Below are 21513 nucleotides of genomic sequence, written 5' to 3'. Positions count from 1 at the left end.
TATGCTCACAGAATTCTTATTAGAGATAAGACTAGCATGCCTAATTCGATCTTTAATATAACATACACATAAAGTAATTGATTATCCCAACTATTATGAGATTAATTTGAATTTAACTCATGTTACACTTGCAAGAGTTTGACTCATACAGAGAGATAAGCCCTAGCCACACCTACACAATAATGTATCTTGCTTACTAATTGATATTGATCTAAAATGTTGGGTTATTGTGATTTTCACTTTAATTTGAGTAAGTCTTATATAATTCGGTATTCCCATCATTACGAGACTAATTCAATTTTGACGCGAATAACATTTACATTAAAAGTCTATTTACCAATTATCCCAAGCCTATGAATTCTTAATATTTTCTCTTTTTCCTCAAAATATATATATATATATATATATATATATATATATATATTCACCTTTTTTTTCTCACTTTTTTGCTTCTCCAAACCCTTACTAAATTTAAACAAGAAACCCACCCTCTCTTTCTCTCTCTGTGGTCCAGACTCTTGAGCTGCCTAGCTAATAGCTAGCGCAGCCTAGCTAGCTATTCGAGGAAGAAGAAAAGGGTCTGCCATTAGTGTGTGTGTATGTATATATATAGCTTTTAGTTTGCACATCAGTTTTTGTCTTGTGGGGAAGTGAAATATAGTAGAGTTTTACGTTGAAGAAGAAAGATCTATCTATCGAGCCATCGAGGTTAAACTAGGTAGGTCCGAAAAACATGGACTGGAATGGCAACTTCACCATACCTTTTGTTCCTCGTCAACCGCCGTCATCGTCCCAGGATGTTTCTTTCAATTTCCTCTGCGGTTACAATTATAATCACTATCCAGGTACTATACAACATCGTTCTTCTCATCTCTTTCTACTTTCTACCAAATATATCTCGTACATATTTTTTCTTTTGAAAACATGTCATACATATATTTGAATCCTAATGACCCAAAAATGAGGTATGGATTTTATACATTAGCCTACAAGTATTTCGCGTCTTGTATGTTAGTTTACCTCCTCGGATTTTCAGAATGAGAACATCGATTTTTAAGTTTAAAGTTTAAACATATATTTAAATTTTATGGAAAATCAAGAATGAATGCATTACCAAGACTATGTGGTTCAATGGTACCCGGGTTGGACTTCCATTTGGAAGGTTGTAAGTTCGAATTTCAGTGGAGGCGTTATTAGCTTTTTGTGTTTCAGTAGGTTGAGAAAGTATATGAATAGATACTACATTCTAATAGAGCTAGTAGCATTCAAAAAAAAAAAAGAATGAATACATTAAATAAATGGGTAATAATAAATTTGATAAATGATATCAAATTATGATATTAGTAGGTTAAGCTACTTTTAAACTACAAAAACTATATGTATATACTTGCACAATATTATAATGTCATTTGTTTTTCTTTTTATTTTTTATTTTTGCTTGTATAAGGATATAATGCATGGTTAATAGTTAAAGAAAATCTACAGTATCAATTGGCACCAATAACTCTTGTATTGAGTATATACTAAAAAGTTTTGAAGGAATCTTTAGCTTTATATCAAGTAGTGTGAGAACATTATTCTCATTTATTTTTGGGTTATGTTTCGTACAAAAATACTAACCCGTCCATTAAAAGTTGTCAATAATTAAACAACAAATAACTGCCTTCGCTCATATAATAAACGATGCGTATATAATATTGTACAAGTTAAAATTAGAAGTAAAATGTAACTTGATAAATATAATACCAAATGAAAATATTATTACTGTTTTTTTTATATTTGAATTGAACCGGTGTTAACACTGAAAGAATGTAATTTTCAGGCGGCATAGAAATGAAGAACGCAATGCAAAGCCATAACGCAGTGGTTCCGCCATTAGAGAAGCACGGGAGCTTTGGGAACCCGATGGACAAGAAGAAGAGGTTGTCGAACGATCAGTTAGAGTCGTTAGAGAACAGTTTTCAAGAGGAGATAAAACTGGACCCCGACAGGAAACAGCGGCTGGCCAAGGAACTCGGGCTGCAACCTAGGCAAATCGCTGTTTGGTTCCAGAACAGACGGGCTAGGTGGAAGACTAAGCAGCTGGAACGCCTCTACGATTCTCTCAAACACGACTTCGAAGCTGTCACAAGAGAGAAACAGAAGCTCCAAGAAGAGGTAATATACATAATTTTCCAATTTTCACTTCCATGCACCTCGTACACACAACATCATGTTTTCTAAAAAATCCCGTCAATAAGGGACCAATATAGGTTGTCCATAGCTGACCAAGAAGGCTGATAGGCCGCTCCGAATGTTTTTTTTTTTTTTTTTAAATTATGGGGTCTTATATCTTCGATTTGTCTGAGAAGGTGTTGACACTAAGATCAATACTCAAAGATCAAGCCACAAAGAAGCAAGTCTCCACAGGCTACACAGAAATGTCAGGGGAGGAGACAGTTGAGAGCACATCGATTCCCAGTTCAAACTGCAGGGCTCTACAAGCAAATACCCATCAGATAGCTGACTGCAATTTCGCCTTCAATGTTGAGGAATGCAATCCGTTGATGCAATCATACTGGGCAACTCTTCCATATCAGTGAATTAATCAGATGTTTAGAGCTTAGTTAAGTTGATATTATGAAGCCCTAACTTAGATTAGAAGATGAGAACAGGTTAGGTTACTGCAGGCTAGATGCTATAATCTTATCATGATGGAACCAATCTGTATCTGATTTTGCTGTTACTATGGACTACCCATGTTTTTATATAATTGATAGCGTAAATGAAATCGAGTCATAATGGTCTATAAGTTGAGCTGACTGACATTTTTCCGAACACCAACAAAAGGAGATGTAGAGACTCAACATCTGAGGATGTAAGATACTAATCCAACAAAAACTTTATGTAATTCATCAAAAATGAGTTGTGGAGTGCACATACAACTAACAGTGCATCCAACATGTTGCATAATCAAGATTAAACGAATCTGAATACCAGAAAAGGACTAGAGAATGATCTATTGTGGCTTGAATGATTGTATATCAGCAAAACTGGAAATAAATACTTCAATGCTGAAATGACTAGAACAAAACTCGGTTGATCAACGAACGAACCACAAAACTGGCATTATTGCTTCAAATTGGGAACGAACATCAGCGTTTCCCGCCTCCACCTCCAAGCTTGGCACCCTTTGCTGCTCCGCCCTTGGGAAGATTGCCTTTCCCCGCTTTCTGTGACTTCGCCATCACCTCTGCTTTCCTTGCCTTCTTCTCATCTTTAGTCTTCTTGATCCTTTCCTTAATTTCACTGCACAACACAAACCAGAAGAGAAAAAATTCTATTTACAATGAAAATGGTATCAAGCATTTGCAAACATGAATGCAGAGTAAACAAACAATCATAAGTCGTAGAAAGAAGGGAAATCAATTAGAAACACACCGGAGAGCAGCCTCCCTAGCAGCATCTCTAACTTCGGGTTTTTCAGCTCGTTTCTTCTGGATAACCTCCAAGGTTGCACCCACAATTGATCTAGAGTAGGGCTTCTTCGTGGTTCTTCTCCTCTTTTTAACCGACTCTTGTGCAAGATCCTATCAGTGTCAAATAAAACGCAAATTAGGCAAAAATGGATACAACATAACTTTGATACCTAAGATATCATATATCTGTCAAATGTAATCAATTAGATTACACCAAAAACCACAAAGAACTATGACAAAGCTAACTTCATGCCCTCAACCTTATAAAAGGTGATAATACCCAATTTAGTACTCGATTATAGTGTTTTCCACTATTTAATCCTAAATGTCTTTTGTGCTTAATTGGGTAGTTAGAATCAAGGGCTAAATCGAGAAAAACCACATGTACAGATCTATCAAGTTCAACATTCCTCACCTTCTTGTGCTGCTTTCTGTAGACTGCTGTCCAAGTAAGCTTGGAAGGCTTTAGCCTATTATGGAAATATCTTTTGCATTTTGAATTTAGAAACAGGAAAACCTGAAAGAAACATTATAAATAGTTATAATGGAGGATAAAACACTAACAATGCTGTGGTGGAAAAAAGTGATAATTATGAATTCAAGAACAACCTGAGCATCTGCACGCACAAATCTTATGCCTCTCCCAGGATATATCTTCGCCCCACTGAAACGACAGAGTTCTGTCCTGAAATTACAATCAAACTTTAACCCTAATGGATAAAGATCACATTTTTATTCATGGAATGGCAAACAGTGATCATTAAACAGCTCTGCCACTAAAATATTTATACATATGGATACAGAGACAGATATATACACGCTCATATCTTTATGTATAAAGAGAGAACATTTGAAATGAATGTAAATAAAACGTTGCCAAAGAGAAGGGTAAGATGATTTACTTGAGCACCATGGCCGCGGGTACTGACGCTGTTAACCGATTTGCAGAGGTTGATGCGGGTACAGTAAAAGAAAACCTAACGAAAATCGTTTATAAACGACCTTCAATGGGCCCTTCTATGGGCGCCTATTGTTTCGTTGGAATTGTTTGTCTTATATGGGCTCCTTATGGAGTCCAAAAGTTCTATTTTTTGGTCTAATATAACAACTTTTAAGGTGTGTTTGGAAAATCAATGAGATTATAATGGTGGACGTGGTGGTTGGTCTTACTTTTATTCCATAAATAAATTAAAAGTTCTAACCGTTCGGGTCATACAAATTACAATTGAATAAATTTACTTAATTACTCTTGTGTAATAATTCATAAATACATGATGTAAAATATATTAAAAAAAATATTATATAACGAGTTTTACTGTTCAACAAGAATCAAACACATGATTTTTTGATATTTTATAATTATTTTGTCAATAAGTATACACAATATTATATTATGCAACCAAACTCACATAATTATTCAAAATTTTATTACAATGGATGAGCAAACAATTATGTATGTACCAGAAAAAATGATCTGAAACTGAAAACTTTTTTGTAAAAATTTAGATTAAAGTGTTACACATTGAGATGGTGAAGTCGAACATTGAGCCTTCTAAGCCAAATGGAATGGAGAATCATGTGGAAGACATCAAAACGTTTAGGCGGAGAATTAACCTCAAAATGCCTCCTAACCTTAACTCCTCTCCTCTGCATCCTTATGTACTGTCTCTGCGAAATTCCCGTCAAGATTTTCTTGAGGTTAGGGATGTCCTCCACCGGAATAATAACCGCAAACGCCTCCCAGTTCAACACATCACTGAACGGCGCCACGTAGCCGCGTTTTATGAGCACGGGGACACACCCCATGTACAGCGCCTCCACCATTCTCGGACTGGCAACCTCGTACCCGCTAGGGCAGATGCAGTACCTACTTTTCCGCATCATTCCGTTGTACGACACGCCCTTCGGGAGATAGCTGTGGACCTGAACATCTTCGTCTTTGTTCTCCCAGTGCTGCAGCAGAATTGGCCGGACTGGGCCGTGCAGCCCGCCGGCGTAGAACACCAGGACCGGGCGTTTGGACGGCGACGGGCCGCCGAGCAAGCCCTTCGTCGTGCCGGACGGGAGGACGATTTCCGGGATGGATACGTCCTTCTTCGGGTCGAACCGCTCTGAGGTGTTGGCGTTGCATAATGCCCGGATGGAATTATTGTGCAGATTCGGAATTGCGAATGATATTTCCGGCCCCTGTACGTTAAAGATAAGATAATTAGGTAGTGAGAAAATACCAATTTTAATTCTATGATTATTAACAAAATGACGAATTTAGTCTAAATGTTTAATTCATGCCAATTTTCATTTACGATTATTATTTTAGTATTAATTTTTATCTACAATTATTATTTTAATACTAAAATTTATCAGGCTGGTCACCCCTCTATGTAAGACATATCAAAATCTAAAAATTATTAAGGGCATTTTCGTCATTTTCAACTTAAGATTCCAATTTGAGCATGAATAAATAGATTTAAGTTCATTCGATCTCAATTCGCAGTTCTCCTCTTCAGCTTGCCTTAATTTGAGGAGGAGAACTGCGAATTGTGATAAATGCTTGCCTTAATTTGAGAAGGTGAAGTGCGAATTGTGATAGATCGTAAGACTTAATTCCCTTTATTCATGCTTAAATTGGAATTTTAATTTGAAAAGGATGAAAATACCCTTAATAATTTAATATTTCGGCATGTCTTAAACAAAGAGGTGATAATTTAAACACTAAAACAATAGTTGTGGATGAAAATTGGTACTAAAATAATAGTTGTGGATGAAAATTGGTATGAATTAAACATGTAAATCAAAACTGTTATTTTGCTAATACCCGTGTCATCAAAATTGATATTTGCTCTTAGGTAATTAACATCCAAATTGTGGGAATAAGGTAATTAAGGAAAGAGTCGTGAGTTGTGAGTTCTGACCCAATCATGGCAAGAAAGGATGAAGTGATCGGCGCCGAGGGAGCGATTCCAGAAAGGGTATTTCCTCGCAACAGAGTTGACATAATCCAAAGCAGTTATCTTCATCGGACTCCAATCATGGGAGTTTGGTTCATAAACCAGTTTGCTGAGGACGGTGATGCTGAAGGGGAGGAAGTAAAGGTGGGCTTTGTCGGGATCGGTGGTGCGGAAACGGCTAAAATCCATTGCATGAATGAAATTACCTTCGATTGCGTATGTGCTCTTGCAGGGACCGTAATGAGCCACCGGCGGCTGTCCATCCTCGTACACATATACCTTCAATGTTTTCTCCATTTCCGCGTAGCTCCTGCATGCATATATATTATCTACTGAGATATATATACTAACCCCCTAGTCATACAAGAAATCAAGTAAAAATCTAGACCATCCAACACTTTCCAATTGTATCACTTGCAAGTAAGCAGAACATGAAAAATCCGGATATTTGTCAAAGATATATCATTCTTCTCTTAAAACTGTCTAGTAAACTAATGAGCTAAACTGTGCAAAAAAAAAAAAAAAAAGTGCATATATTTATTAGTTTATTTATGACATATGGAATGGAATTGACAAATTCTAATAATTATATTCTTTAAAGAATAATGAACCCTTAATTTGTCCATTTGTGGTCAAGTTCACTAAACTATGATTTCAATATTTGATATATAGATAAATTTGAAACCAAAATAGTAACTTCAATAATTAAACAAACATAAGTCAAAACATCAAGAATAAAGGTAAATCAAATGGGTAGTTCAAATGGCAAATGAGTTTTTTTTATTTTTTGTGAGGAAAAATTTGAGATAATCTGATTCCTCTGGGTCAGCTCCTGTGTATCTCGAAACTAGCCGGGATTAGTTGGACCCCGACCAGACCATTTGACCAATCTTATATGCTCATCATTTTTAAAATTTAAAAAAAAAAAACAGAATAAAGAGTAAATTGAGAGAAAATTTAGAGATATTTAAATTAGGAAAGTATATTAATTATTTTGAAGTGACCTAAAATGTAAAGTACTATAGTTTCTCTCTCTGTGAAAGTAAAGAACCTGAGGAAGAACGAAGCGTTCCGGTACATGGGACCGACAGGGACGGAGTCATCATCTTTTGTCTGGGTCCCGCCGCCGCCGCCCCTTAAGATGGAAGCTCGAGCTCGGGCAAGATCGGCTTCTATTCTCTCCATGTTGGTATACGTATACCTTTTCGATTTTCTTGAATCCTCGGTATCATCAGAAGATATGCCGTTTTGTCTCTCGTCGTCGCCTATGCCAGTTTCCGGTGCCAATAATATGGGTCTTGAATCTCCGGTAACGTTATTCTCATGCAGCCCCTTATCTATTTCCTCCTCCGTCGTCACTAACGCCGGAAGTCTTGAAACTCCGGTAACGTTACTCTCATGCGGCAACCCCTTCCCTATTTCCTCCTCCGTCGCTACTAGCGCCGTCAGTCTTGAATCGCCGGTAACGTTACACTCATGCAATCCCTTGTTTATTTTCTCCGCCGCCGCCGCCAGTCTTGAATCGCCGGTGCCCTTCTGGCTCTCCAGCTGCCGGAGAACGCCGGGTGGAGATCCATGGTAGGCCACCGGAGTGTTCATGTAAGGATAAGTGAACAGAAAAGCGGAATAGTTTTGGGCACGAAACACCACAAACCCAAAAACCGCAATCACAGCCACTGTAAACCATGCAAGCTTTGAAGACGGCGGAAAGAACGGCGGCGACAACCACCCTCTGACCTTTCTCTTCCACATCCTAAAAGATTTTCTTATCTATTTCTTCTTCTCCTTATTCCATCTCTTGTCGCCTTCAATAAGCCCTTGTTGATGGCTAGTGATCGTTGAGAGAGGTTGACAAGTGGCGTGACATAATGCGAAAATTAAATATGTTTATAAAGTCATATGATATGTTTGTGCATATGTGGTCACGTACTATAATGTTGGTAACGTGCTACCGGCAACTAAAAGGGGATTCTTATACTAGAAAGCAACACGCAAAGGTTACGCCAGCAAGTTGGTATGTTGGGATTATATAAATTCGGAATCCGGCCGGAATTTGTACTTTGCGTTGGATTTGTGTACTATTTTGAATCTAATTAATAGGTGTTTAACCAATTAGGATATGACAAGTTAATTGTAAGACTTTGTATGACATTGTGCGATGAACTCGAGAAAATGTTAATAAAAATTAGACCATCTCGAAATTATTTATAGTAGGGTTCAAATCTAGCTCAGCTCCACCTTGTCTTTGGGAGAGAGTTTTAAGTACAACTATTCAACCACTTTAGGAACATGAATTCTATTTTTTGGCAAGCAAATTAAAATAATTAACTGAAAAAAGTCTTATTGGTTCATTTTCGGTTGGTTTTGATTGGTCATTAGAAGATCATTTTTCAGGTATGTTTGGGATATGATTGGTAAATTTGATTTTTACATAACTAAAATAACTAATTGAAATCTAGCTAAAAAGTTCATTTTGGCTAGTTTCGATTAATCATTAAGAAGAAAATTTTTATATTTGGATGGTTATGAATTCGAATTCTTGTCAACCCCTTTTTAATCAAATTTACCATACACTTTTATTTGATTTGCAGATTATTGTATAAAAGTGAGATTTACTTAATTACCATACACTCTGAGTAGTGATTGTACGCGTATGAGGCAAGTTCTCTCATTACAAATTTAAAAAATTAAAAAAAAAAATCGATTATTAGGTATATGTCATGCTGGTGTTCTATGCTATAAACTATATATGAATATGATTATATGAATACGAGGATTTTGGACACCTACGAAGATGGCTAAACCATCGCATTAATAAGAAAATGACTATGACAACGATTTATTTAGTAAATTATGTGAAATTGTGAATTATATTGTCCTCTGATAATGATTTGTATATACATCATACATGTGGATTATATTCCGATAAGTGAGGCTTATGTAGCCGGCCTATATCAGAGTCCAACAAATAGTTATGCCATGGACTAGGTCAAAATAAATTGTGAATATTCAGTATGTAAATTGTAAACATTTAATTAGTATATAAAATTGTGAACATTTAGTATATAAATCGTGAACATTCATATGTAAATTGTGAATATTTAGTATATATAAATTATGAACATTTAATATGTAAATTATGAATATTTAGTATATAAATTGTGACTTTTTGGACCCAGATCCACCTTAAAATGTGGACCCGGATCCACCGAATAATTTGCCCAATCCAACTTCTTTTTAAATTTCTTAAAACTTATTTTTTTCTTTCCATTACATGCCAATCTTGTATTCAACTCTTTAATACTTTCCAAACTTCATCTTTATGATGACCAATTGAGCTACCCATGCGGACGTATTCAATTCTTTAATGTTTGATTAGTTGGTGGATTCTTTTAAAAACATCTCATTACATGATTAACTTATATTAAGGTTTACTTAGTCATGGTTTTAAAAAAAAAAGGTTTACTTAGTCATATCTAACCAATGATTATGCCAAGCATCTTGTGCTCAGATGACACCTGAATTATATTGGACTCCCATATAAAAGGTTGTGAGTTTGAGCTTCAATGGAGGTGTTATTGGCTTTTTGTGCGATACTATATTGTAATAGAGTCAATAGCATTCAAAAAAAAATATATAACCAAGGACTATAAATGTTTTTCTTTTTTAAATATTATGAATAATGACACGTAAAGTGAATATAAAATATAATTTGAAAAGTGAAAATAACTAATATGTGTAGATTGATTTTCAAAAAAAAAAAAAAAAAAACTAATATGTGTAGATTGAATAATTACACATAATGACCAATTGTAACTTAATCGCTCAATCTTAAACTCCCCTCTTAACTCCTAAGGTTGCAAGTTTGTAACAAGTTCACTGCCTATGGATATTGTGTGTTTTGCTAGCCCCAAACTCATGTAGTTTATGAGTTTTCTTCTGGTCCCTTGTATTAAAAAAAAATGGAGTTAATTTCATTTTTGCACCTACATTTATGTGTCATTTCATTTTTAGTCTTTTTTTTTTAAATAACATCTCCCTTTGATTCTAGTACGTTAAATACGAAAGCATTTCAGTCTTTTCAATGCAAATTAAAGTAGTTAATCCACTATATTTTTATTTTTATTTTTTTTGAAAAAATCTCTAATTCATTGCTAGAGTACGTCGATCTCTTGTCTACTATTACTTCAATTGCAATTCGCGCCTCCGCAGCATGCATAACCTTCACAACCTAAGCCTCTGCAGCATTTGAATAACACATATAAATTTAGGATAAAATTAAAGAAACACTTAGAACTGCATAGACTAAAATGTCCTCATATTTAACGATATTTAAATAAGTTTGTTAACGGATGACCAAAAATGGTCTTTATCACAATAATACCATGACTAACATGAGATTTTTTTTAAGGACTAAAATGAAATGTCACCTATAAATATATGATAAAAAAAAAATATAATTAACTCTAAAAAAAAAAAACAGTGGGGAAAAATGAAAAATGAAGTTAATACATTACCAAAAGGAGCAAAAGTGGGTTGCTGATTTGTTAATAAAAAATTAAAACATACCAACATAATAGGGGGCATCAAGTGATTGATTATCCCTCGATCTCTTTCCTTTCAACGCATTATCTAAGGAGAATAAGAAGTCAAGTTTATTGTGACTAATAGTGTGTATATGTTTTTTTTTTTCTTTAATTTGAGAATTCACCTCATATTTATTTTTTATTTACTAAAACAAGAAAATTATTAAGGAAATCATATTAATACATGTACCATTAAATTAATGCATTGATGTTTTAGCCTACCTAAATCATATATCTATCTATCTCTTTTTATATCTCTATATATGTTTATAATTGAGATATATATGAAGTTACTTCGATCTACATGTATATTGTCTGATACCCTGTTTTTTTTCCTCTTAGAATGTTTGTCGGATACCATGATGTGACTTTGTAGTCTTTGTCCACTACACAAATAAATTGTTCTTGTTTCTAAGTGACAAAACAGCATGATAAAATAAGACAAAAGAAGATTCTTGCCTTCTTGGTCCCCTTAGCTTTGACGTCTATTGGAGTGAAAATTAATGCATTTCCTATCATGATAGGGACTAAATTAATTTAGTACGGTAACTCAACTAATTAAATTCATTGCCCAATCGCGTAAGAGTTGTTTATAAATTTTCTATATAATTAAGGTCACAAGATAAACTTTACGAATAGAGTGAACATTCTAATATATATGTTATTATATTTTATTGAAGTCATGTAGGTACTAGGACTAATTCCATTTGATACGTACCGGGAATGAGCTCAAGGATAACAAAATCCTTCCTCAATCTTAGGAACCTTTGGAAAGTAATATATTTTTTTCAACATGCATGGAGAAATATCATATCAATAGATCGCAATGTAATGGACAAGGTCTTGTTTCATATAAATCTCGGGACCTAAACTAGATCTACCACAAAAGGATCGAGTAGATGTGGAATTGTAAATTATATTACCTGTGAAAGGATGAGGCATTCCAGTAGATTGAACCAGAAGGGATGTAGTGTTCATCACTGTGAAGCTGGTTTCCTCTCAAGATTGAAGATCGAGCTTGGGCCAGACCAGATTCTAGTATCTCTAACTTTGTATACTTTTTTGCACGAGTTAATACCCAAAATCGTCCTCGACTATAGTGGTTTTTCTCAATTTCGTCCTAAACGACTTTGGTGACCTAATATCGTCCCAGACTTTTGTGTTTCGCTCAATTTAGTCCTCCATTTGTTATTCCGTCAAATTGGTGTTAAATTAAGGGACAATTTAGTAATGTCAATATTGATCTCTCTTTACTTTCAACTTGTGAAGTGCGAAATTCCTCTTTCTTGTACGAATTACACCCAGATTTACTCCCGGACCTGCAAATCAAATTTTATATTCGCAGTTTTAGGAGTAATTCTGGAGTAATTCGTAAAAAAAAAAAGGATTTCGCAGTTCACGTGTCTATGAGCAAAGAGATGCCAATATTAAAATTACTGAATTATCTATTTATTTAACACTAAATGAACAGAATAACAATGAGGGACTAAATTGAGCAAAAATACAAAAATCTGAGACTAAATTGAGCGAAACACAAAAGTCTGGGACGATATTAGGTCACCAAAGTCGTTTAGGACGAAATTGAGAAAAACCACTATAGTCGAGGACGATTTTGGATATTACATAAACAGCTGGAGTTTTCAGATAAGGAAAAATGAACACCCAACTATTTGGGGCACGGAAAACCAGAAAAGCAGACAGCAGAACAAAAGGAACCATGAACAACGTAACCATAGAAGCTTCGTTGTCGGAAAGGATGTCCGTGAGGGATACATTGTGGATTGATTTGCCCATCTGTAGCTGGAAGCTTCTCATGCAAAATGGAAATCTTATAAAGCTTTATTGAAGAAGAGCCGTAAGGGATTTGGCGGCGTCAGACATTTCTTGCTACAGTCCAATGCAGACTGATAGCTTACCACCCGAGCCCTCATGCAAAAGGGAAAGTTTATAAAGCTCAATAGAGGACTGCACCCAATCCGCTTTTAAAACCAAGCAGGGTGCTGAATTTGTCCTCGAACTCGTGACCCGACTTTGATAACATTTGTTAAAATAAATATTTACAATTACAATTACGTTCATGCAACTTTATTTTCTTATACCGTTACATTTTTGAAAGGTAGATTGCTGAATTTGGCCAACATTCACCCCAAGCTACCCAGTGGCGTGAACTTGGCCATTCACCGGGCTCCGCCCGACAGGAGAAGTAAATCGTAAAATGGGTTTGCTAGTAAAGTTAAACTTTTAACTTCTTTAGATTAGTTAACTAAGAAAGTTGTCTCGAGATAGAATATTGAGTTAATTATCAAAATGGTCCCTTGACTATATATAGCGAAATTACCAATTTGGTCCTCAATTATTTTTTTGACCAATTAAGTCCATCAACTTTAAAAATCTTAACCAATTTGGTTCTTCGTTAGTTTTGCCATTAGACTTCCGTTAACTTGAGAATAAATTGATAATTTTGTTATAGTCAAGGGACTGTTTCAGTAATTAACTTTAGGCGTGGCATTTTGGTTCGATTTTCCCGAACCGAACCGAACCGAATCGAATAGTCAAATAGTAATGGATTCTTGTATACCGAATGGTTTGATAAAAAACTAAATCGAACTGAATTATTCGGTAAAAAACAGAATCGAACCGAATATTGTTTCGATTTTTTAAAATATAATAATAATAATAATAATAATAATAATAATAATAATAATAATAATAATAACAACATTAACGAACACGTTCACGAATATGTTTGTTAACATTAACGAACATGTTCACGAACATGTTTGTTCACGGTCATAAACACGTTCGTGAATGTTTAATAACCAAACATATGAACATGTTCATGGTCAAAATTCGTTCGTGAACAAAAAATAATATATGATCACAAAAAATAACCAAACAAGTAACACAACTACAAAGAGAACACAAACAAATATTAAACGAACACAAACAAGGTTGTCCACAAACATTATTAAACGAACACTAAGCGAGCTTATTCGCGAACATTTTTAAACGAACACAAACGAGCTTGTTCACGATCTCTTAGCAAACGAGCTTACAACTGTTCAGACTCTGTTCGTTTATAAATCGAGCTCTAAATTTTGTTTGTTAATGTTCGTTTACCTTAATAAACAAACATAAACGAGCGCTTACTGAACACGAACACGAGTAATTTTTCGAAATCTCTGTTGCTAACACCCCTAAGCGACAATAGTGTATATATATACATATGCTGATGATATTGCTTAATGTATTGTAAAGATTATTATGAATAATGATAGAATCTTTACTCTTTTCTCCAATCTCTTTCTCTCTTGATAATAAAACTCCTTCCAAATCTTTTCTTTTATTTGTTTTCACCCAAAGTTAATACGGAGTACTTTTTTTTTTAGTACTATTGACTTTATTAGAATGTAATATATATTCATAGCTACTTTTTCAACCTTATAAAGCACAAAGAGACAATATTATTCTCATTGAGCTCGTATAATTAAGTAAATTTACTCGATTATTTCTGTGTAATAACTCATAAATACACAAGGTAAAAAATATATATAAAAAAAATTATATGACGAGTTCTACCAAGAGACAAGAATCGAACACATGATATTTCTGGTAACTTTGTAATTATTTTGTCAATAAGTATACACGATATTATATTATGCAACCAAATCACAAAATTATTCAAAACTTTATTACAATGGATGAGCAAACCATTACAACAAATTACAAGAATAAAAAACGATAACTTCTCCGATCCGATCTGATCCAAACAATTTTGTAAGTACCAGAAAAAATGATCTAAAAATGAAAACTTTTTTTTTCTTTCTAAAATTTAGACAATTAAGAACCCTAATTAAAGTAGTGTTACATATTGAGATGGTGAAGTCGAACATTGAGCCTTCTGAGCCAAATGGAATGGAGAATCATGTGGAAGACATCAAAACGTTTCGGCGGAGAATTAACCTCAAAATGCCTCCTAACCTTAACTCCTCTCCTCTGCATCCTTATGTACTGTCTCTGCGAAATTCCCGTCAAGATTTTCTTGAGGTTAGGGATGTCCTCCACCGGAATAATAACCGCAAACGCCTCCCAGTTCAACACATCACTGAACGGTGCCACGTAGCCGCGTTTTATGAGCACGGGGACACACCCCATGTACAGCGTCTCCACCATTCTCGGACTGGCAACCTCGTACCCGCTAGGGCAGATGCAGTACCTACTTTTCCGCATCATTTCGTTGTACGACACGCCCGTCGGGAGATTGGTGTGGACCTGAACATCTTCGTCTTTGTTCTCCCAGTGCTGCAGCAGAATTGGCCGCACCGGGCCGCGCAGCCTGCCGGCGTAGAAGACCAGGACCGGCCGTTTCGACGGCGACGGGCCGCCGAGCAAGCCCTCAGTCGTGCCGGACGTGAGGACGATTTCTGGGATGGATACGTCCTTCTTCGGGTCGAACCGCTCTGAGGTGTTGGCGTTACATAATGCCCGGATAGAATTATTGTGCAGATTCGGAACTCCGAATGATATTGACGGCCCCTACGTTGCAGTAAAAAAATTTATAACAGTCAGACAATTAGGTAATTTTTTTGGTTGTATCATTAGGTGTCCGGCAATTTATATCGTGGACTAGGGTTTACAGTGCACTGCAAACCTTGGTCTAATACACAGTTTGATTTTATAATGCACAGAATCCATTTTCATAATACACATACACACAAAAACGATATAATAAACATGAATTATGTGTATTATAAATATGAATTATGTGCATTATGAACATGAAGTCTGTGTATTGAACTAGGGTCTATAGTGCACTATGGACCCTGGTCCACGATATAACGAATTAACGATTGGAAGTGTTACATTCTTTTATAGTATACAAAATATGGACTACACAGTTTGTGTGGACCATGGTCCAAACAATAATGGTTGTGTTCTAAACATGTTCTAATTGTAAGACACACCTTTAAACCCGTACCAGACTAATTCTTATTCACACCAGACTGACCCAATTAAAGGCAAAGTGGTGGCCAGATTGATAATTAACATCCAAATTGTGGGAATAAGGTAATTAAGGAAAGAGTTGTGAGTTGTGACTGACCCAATCATGGCAAGAAAGCATGAAGTGATCGGCGCCGAGGGAGCGATTCCAGAAAGGGTATTTCCTCGCAAGAGAGTTGACATAATCCAATGCAGTTGTCCTCATGGGAGTCCAATCATGGGAGTTTGGTTTATAAACCAGTTTGGTGAGGAAGGTGATGCTGAAGGGGAGGAAGTAAAGGTGGTCTTTGTCGGGATGGGTGGTGCGAAAGGGGCTAAAATCCATTGCACTAATGAAATTACCTTCGATTGCGTATGTGCTCTTGCAGGGACCGTAGTGAGCCATTGGCGGCTCTCCATCCTCGTACACATACACCTTCAATGTTTTCTCCATTTCCTCGTAGCTCCTGCATGCATGCATATTATCGATCTACTCATACTAATTATTTTGAAGTGACCTAAAATGCAAAGTACTACAGTTTCTCTCTCTGTGAAAGTAAAGAACCTGAGGAAGAACGAAGCGTTCCGGTACATGAGACCGACAGGGACGTCATCATCATCATCTTTTGTCTGTGTCCCGCCGCCGCCGCTTAAGATGGAAGCTCGAGCGCGGGCAAGATCGGCTTCTATTATCTCCATGTTGGTATACGTATACCTTTTCGGTTTTCTTGAATCCTCGGTATCATCAGAAGATATGCCGTTTTGTCTCTCGTCGTTGCCTATGCCAGCTTCCGGTGCCGATAATATGGGTCTTGAATCGCCGGTAACGTTATTCTCATGCAGCCCCTTATCTAGTTCCTCCTCCGTCGTCACTAATGCCAGCAGTCTTGAAACTCCGGTGACGTTACTCTCATGCAACCCCTTCCCTATTTCCTCCTCCGTCGCTACTAGCGCCGTCAGTCTTGAATCGCCGGTGTCCTTCTGGCTCTCCAGCTGCCGGAGATCGCCGGGTGGAGATCCATGGTAGGCCGCCGGAGTGTTCAAGTAAGGATAAGTGAACAGAAAAGTGGAATAGTTTAGGGCAGGAAACACCACAAACCCAAAAACCGCAATCACAGCCACTGTAAACCATGCAAGCTTTGAAGACGGCGGAAAGAACGGCGGCGACAACCACCCTCTGGCCTTTCTCTTCCCCATCCTAAAAGATTTTCTTATCTATTTCTTCTTCTCCTTATTCCATCTCTCTTGGAGTCATTACTTAAAATGTGTGTGGTTTGAAACCCTAGACTATTTCGTGTAAAGTACTCATGAAAGTACCGTTTTCTTTCACTTTCATTTACTTCCTCTATTTTTTTTTCTTTTTAATTTGAAAGGAAGCTTCGCTGCACAGTTCTCAAGCAGCCAAATTTGCGGCTGCTTTGTGCAGTGTAATTCAACGATTTTAATTATTTTTTTTGTAATTATTTTATTTTATTTTATTTTTGTAACAAATAATTATTTTGATTAAATTTTTAGTTATGTAAATTGCTATCTTGACATCTCATACTAACATAAATGATAACTAATACTTCCCCTGTCTCATTTTACCTGTTTTACTTTCATTTTTAGTTTATCTCAAAATAGTGTTATCTTTTCAAAATTGAACATAACTATCACAGAAAAATGACACTTTTTCCCCTTGAATTATATACTTATAGCACTTTTCTCCCATGTATTATTTAAGTGGTAATTTGTTTTATAGTTTTTTACCTAATCTCCATTCCATTTTTATTTAATGATGTAGAATACTATTATTGAAATATTTCCGTTTCAATTTTAATTTTCGTTTCATTTTTAATTTAACTTTACTATTTTTAAAAATATACATTTACTATTGATGATTATAATATTACGAATAGGAATTTTAACCTAGAATTATAGTACAAAAAAAGAAAGTAAAAAATAATATATTTTATTAGAAAGCGAGATTGTTTAGAAATTAGGTGGGAAGTTAAAGTTCAAGATTTTATTTTTATATATACTATAGACAAGATTCGGAAAAATCCGGCCGGGAATTTGTACTTTGCGTTGGATTAGTGTATGTTTTGAATCTAATTAATAGGTGTTTAACCAACCGGGAATTTGTACTTTGCGTTGGATTAGTGTATGTTTTGAATCTAATTAATAGGTGTTTAACCAATTAGGATATGATATGTTACTTGTAACACTCTATATAACATTGTGCGATAGGTCCGTGAAAGTGTTAATAAAAATTGGACCATCTTTTATATCTATGAGAATGTAAATAGAACCCGGTTTAGTGAGCAGTATTTGAAAGAAGAGACCAAGGTTTGAATTTCGGCAGCGGCAGTGTGAAAATTATATCCAAAATGGACAGATTCCTTGTTGTCACCGTGTAATTGGTTGCCCCAAAATCTTAGGTGCATTTTTTAAAAACCAAACTCATAATTATTAACTAACCATATAATAATAATAATAATAATAATAATAATAATAATAATAATATAATAATAATAATAATAATAATAATAATATAATAATAATAATAATAATGCTATTATAGATATAGTCTAACGTGTGGATATATATAATATTATATATTAAGTAGCATGTGTATATATATAATATTAATGAGTGTACCATGTGTATATATATGTAATATTTTTTTCTTTATTATTTTGGAATCAAAATTTATTATAATTGGAAGTTACCCATCTCTTCTATGCCCTATTAATGACTATTAAATTATTTCATAAAGATTAGTTTACTACCTATATAATTATGTAGATGAGAATTAGAAAATTTTGTCTTCCTCCCTTTTCCTCCATTGCCATGACTTTTATACAATATAAAAATATATATTTTCTTCTTCTTCTTCAAAGTTAGAACTCTCAGCTCCTTTCAACAAGTACCTTGTAAGTGTTATTCTTTTATTTTATTTTAGTTTATTTATTATGGGTAGAATACAAGCAGGTACCTTAACATTTTACGGGTGCTTATGTGTACCTTGTGTTGTTTTATTGTTGATGATGATGATGGTTGATAGAAGATGAGGATTTAAACAATTGAGGCTTAGTGAAATTTGGGAAAATAAGATTTCACGGTAAGTGGTTGTTCTTCTTTTTTACTTTGCCCAAAGTATTTTCCAAAGTGATGAATATGTTGCTTGATAATTATTTGATTGAATGTTTTGGCTTATGAAATGACTCAATTGATTACTTAAAAACATTTCTATACTTCAAAAAAGAAATTTTTTTATTTATGAATTATACGGTTAGTATGTTTTGCTTAAAGAAATTATTATTGATTTAATTATGGATTATGGATTTATAGAAATAAGTGTACAACTATATATAAACTGTATATTTGTTTAAAAATAAAAAGAATACATATATATGTGTGTATAGTTGTATATTTACGTACATATGTCTATATCTCTATAAAAATTATTATTATTAGTATATAAAATATATTTTTTCTTTATAAACATGTATTATTAAAAAAATATAAACATAAGTGAAAATATCTTGATTTCTTCCTTTAGATTCATAATCCTAATAATTATTTCTGTATGAACGTATGTAACTATCAATTCCATAATTACATATAGGTATAATAGGATAATACTATATTTATATATTATTATATACATATATATCGTACATCATATAGAGTTATTAGGATCATATTTAGGAATGATATATATAATTGGGTAGAATAATTTAATTATATATATTAATTTAAAAGTAATCTATTAAAAGGTCTGAAATGATGTAATAAATTATTTAAAAATTATTTGGCAAATTGAAATGTCGCAAAAGTCTCCCCTCAATTAGGAATTTTTATTTGTAATTATGAAATTAATTACCATATATAAAAATAGTCTATTAAAAAGCAAGATATTTATTTATATAATAATTATTTCCATATAAACGTATGTAACTGCCAATTCCATTATTTACAATTTACAATATACATAATATACTTTAACAATGTAAAAAAAAAAAAAAAAAAAAAAAAAAAAAAAAAAAACATTAACTACTAGATTTATAGGCCACGCAACGGACGGGTGTCATACTAGTTTAAACTATTTGAAATTCAATAAGTTCATTTATGGTTAGTTTCAATTATTATTCATTAAAACAAAAATTTTCATATTTAGATGATTATGAATTCAAATTCTTAATTACACTTTTTGGATCAAACTTATGTAATTTAGAAGGTTGTAACAAGTTCACTGCCTATGGATATTGTGTGTTTTGGTAGGCCCAAACTCACGTAATTTATAAGTTTTCAAAATACATAATTTAGGACCAGGGTCCACCTTGCAAGGTGGACCACGGTCCATGGTATAACAATTGTCATTTTTGCACATAGATTTATATGTGTCATTTTATTTTTAATTTTTTTTAATAATATCCTTTGTTGATCCTAGTATTATTAAATGATGTTAAATACATGAGTATTTTAGTCTTTTTAATACAAATTAAAGTGGATTAATCCACTATATATATTTCTTTTTTTTTTTTTGAAAAAAATCCATATAATTCATGGCTAGAGTCTCTTGCCTACTACTTCAATTGCAATTCGCGCCTCCGCAGCAGAGCCTCCACAACCTAAGCCTATGCATGCATGCAGCATTGGAATGACATATAAATCTAAGAAAAAAAAATTAAAATACTTAGAACTGAATATACTGAAATGTTCTCATATTTAAGAACATTTAAAGAAGTTTGTTATCAAATGACAAAAAATGATCATATCACAATAAGACTAGGACCAACATGGGATATTTTTTAAAAATTGACTAAAATGAAATGTCACCTATAAATATAAGATAAAAATAGAATTACCTCTAAAAAAAAACAGAAGGGAAAAATATAGATATGGACGGGTAATGAGAAATGAAATTAATACATTACTAAAAGGAGCAAAATTAGGTTGATGATTTGTTAATAAAGCATTCAATCATACCAGCATAATGGGGGGCATCAAGTGATTGATTGTCCCTCCATTATTTAAGTCTTAAGAGGTCAAGTTTATTGTGGCTCATGCTTGTCGTAATATTGTCTAATAGTGTGTATATGATTTTTTTTTCTTTGGGAGTTCACCTCATATTTATTTTTTATTTACAAAAATAAGGAAATAAATAAGAAAATCATATTAATACATGTACCATTAAATTAATGTATTGATTTTTTACCCTACCTAAATCATATATCTATCTTTCTCTTTATATCTCTATATGTTCATAATTGAGATATATATGAAGTTACTTCGATCTACATGTATATTGTCTGATACCCTGTTTTTTCCCCTTGGAATGTTTGTCGGATACCATGATGTGACTTTGTAGTCTTTCCACTACACAAAGAAATTGTTCTTGTTTCTAAGTGACAAAACAGCATGATAAATAAGACAAAAGAAGATTCTTGCCTTCTTGGTCCTTAGCTTTGACGTTAGTTACGATCAGTATTTGTTTATAATTACTTTCTCTGAAGTAGGGATCGAACCCATGAAAGAAATATTGTTAAATTGAAA

General features: G+C 34.0%; 4 protein-coding genes across 6 annotated transcripts; 1 reads left to right on the top strand and 3 right to left on the bottom strand.

Annotated features, from left to right (window-relative positions):
- The first annotated feature begins 553 nt into the window (after positions 1-553).
- On the top strand, positions 554-2783 carry LOC109181353 (putative homeobox-leucine zipper protein ATHB-51). The gene is made up of 3 exons (XM_019331102.1): positions 554-845; positions 1823-2157; positions 2352-2783. The coding sequence occupies exons 1-3, from the start codon at positions 734-736 to the stop codon at positions 2580-2582; spliced, it is 678 nt and encodes a 225-aa protein (XP_019186647.1). The 5' UTR covers positions 554-733; the 3' UTR covers positions 2583-2783.
- A 67-nt stretch (positions 2784-2850) lies between these two features.
- Positions 2851-4469, bottom strand: LOC109181313 (60S ribosomal protein L24-like). Its single transcript, XM_019331064.1, has 5 exons — positions 4361-4469; positions 4068-4143; positions 3874-3975; positions 3421-3569; positions 2851-3288 (listed from the first exon to the last, which is right to left on the bottom strand). Exons 1-5 carry the CDS (start codon positions 4369-4371, stop codon positions 3135-3137), a joined length of 492 nt encoding a protein of 163 aa, XP_019186609.1. The 5' UTR covers positions 4372-4469; the 3' UTR covers positions 2851-3134.
- A 399-nt stretch (positions 4470-4868) lies between these two features.
- Positions 4869-8308, bottom strand: LOC109182389 (probable glycosyltransferase At5g03795). Of its 3 annotated transcripts, none has more exons than XM_019332564.1 (4): positions 7892-8308; positions 7458-7816; positions 6371-6716; positions 4869-5645 (listed from the first exon to the last, which is right to left on the bottom strand). In XM_019332564.1, the coding sequence occupies exons 1-4, from the start codon at positions 8156-8158 to the stop codon at positions 4974-4976; spliced, it is 1644 nt and encodes a 547-aa protein (XP_019188109.1). In that variant the 5' UTR covers positions 8159-8308; the 3' UTR covers positions 4869-4973. The 3 variants fall into 3 exon arrangements, with proteins under 3 accessions (XP_019188109.1, XP_019188108.1, XP_019188107.1); XM_019332563.1 differs by having other exon boundaries at positions 7458-7671; positions 7714-8307; XM_019332562.1 differs by having other exon boundaries at positions 7458-8307.
- A 6343-nt stretch (positions 8309-14651) lies between these two features.
- On the bottom strand, positions 14652-17169 carry LOC109181098 (probable glycosyltransferase At5g03795). The gene is made up of 3 exons (XM_019330852.1): positions 16538-17169; positions 16094-16439; positions 14652-15528 (listed from the first exon to the last, which is right to left on the bottom strand). Exons 1-3 carry the CDS (start codon positions 17167-17169, stop codon positions 14857-14859), a joined length of 1650 nt encoding a protein of 549 aa, XP_019186397.1. The 3' UTR covers positions 14652-14856.
- Positions 17170-21513: the final 4344 nt, after the last annotated feature.

Source organism: Ipomoea nil, unplaced genomic scaffold (genome assembly GCF_001879475.1).
Source record: "Ipomoea nil cultivar Tokyo-kokei standard unplaced genomic scaffold, Asagao_1.1 scaffold1043, whole genome shotgun sequence".
Taxonomy (NCBI): Eukaryota; Viridiplantae; Streptophyta; class Magnoliopsida; order Solanales; family Convolvulaceae; genus Ipomoea; species Ipomoea nil.
The sequence above is the reverse complement of the archived record's forward strand: the minus strand, read 5'-3'. Positions and strand labels throughout refer to the sequence as shown.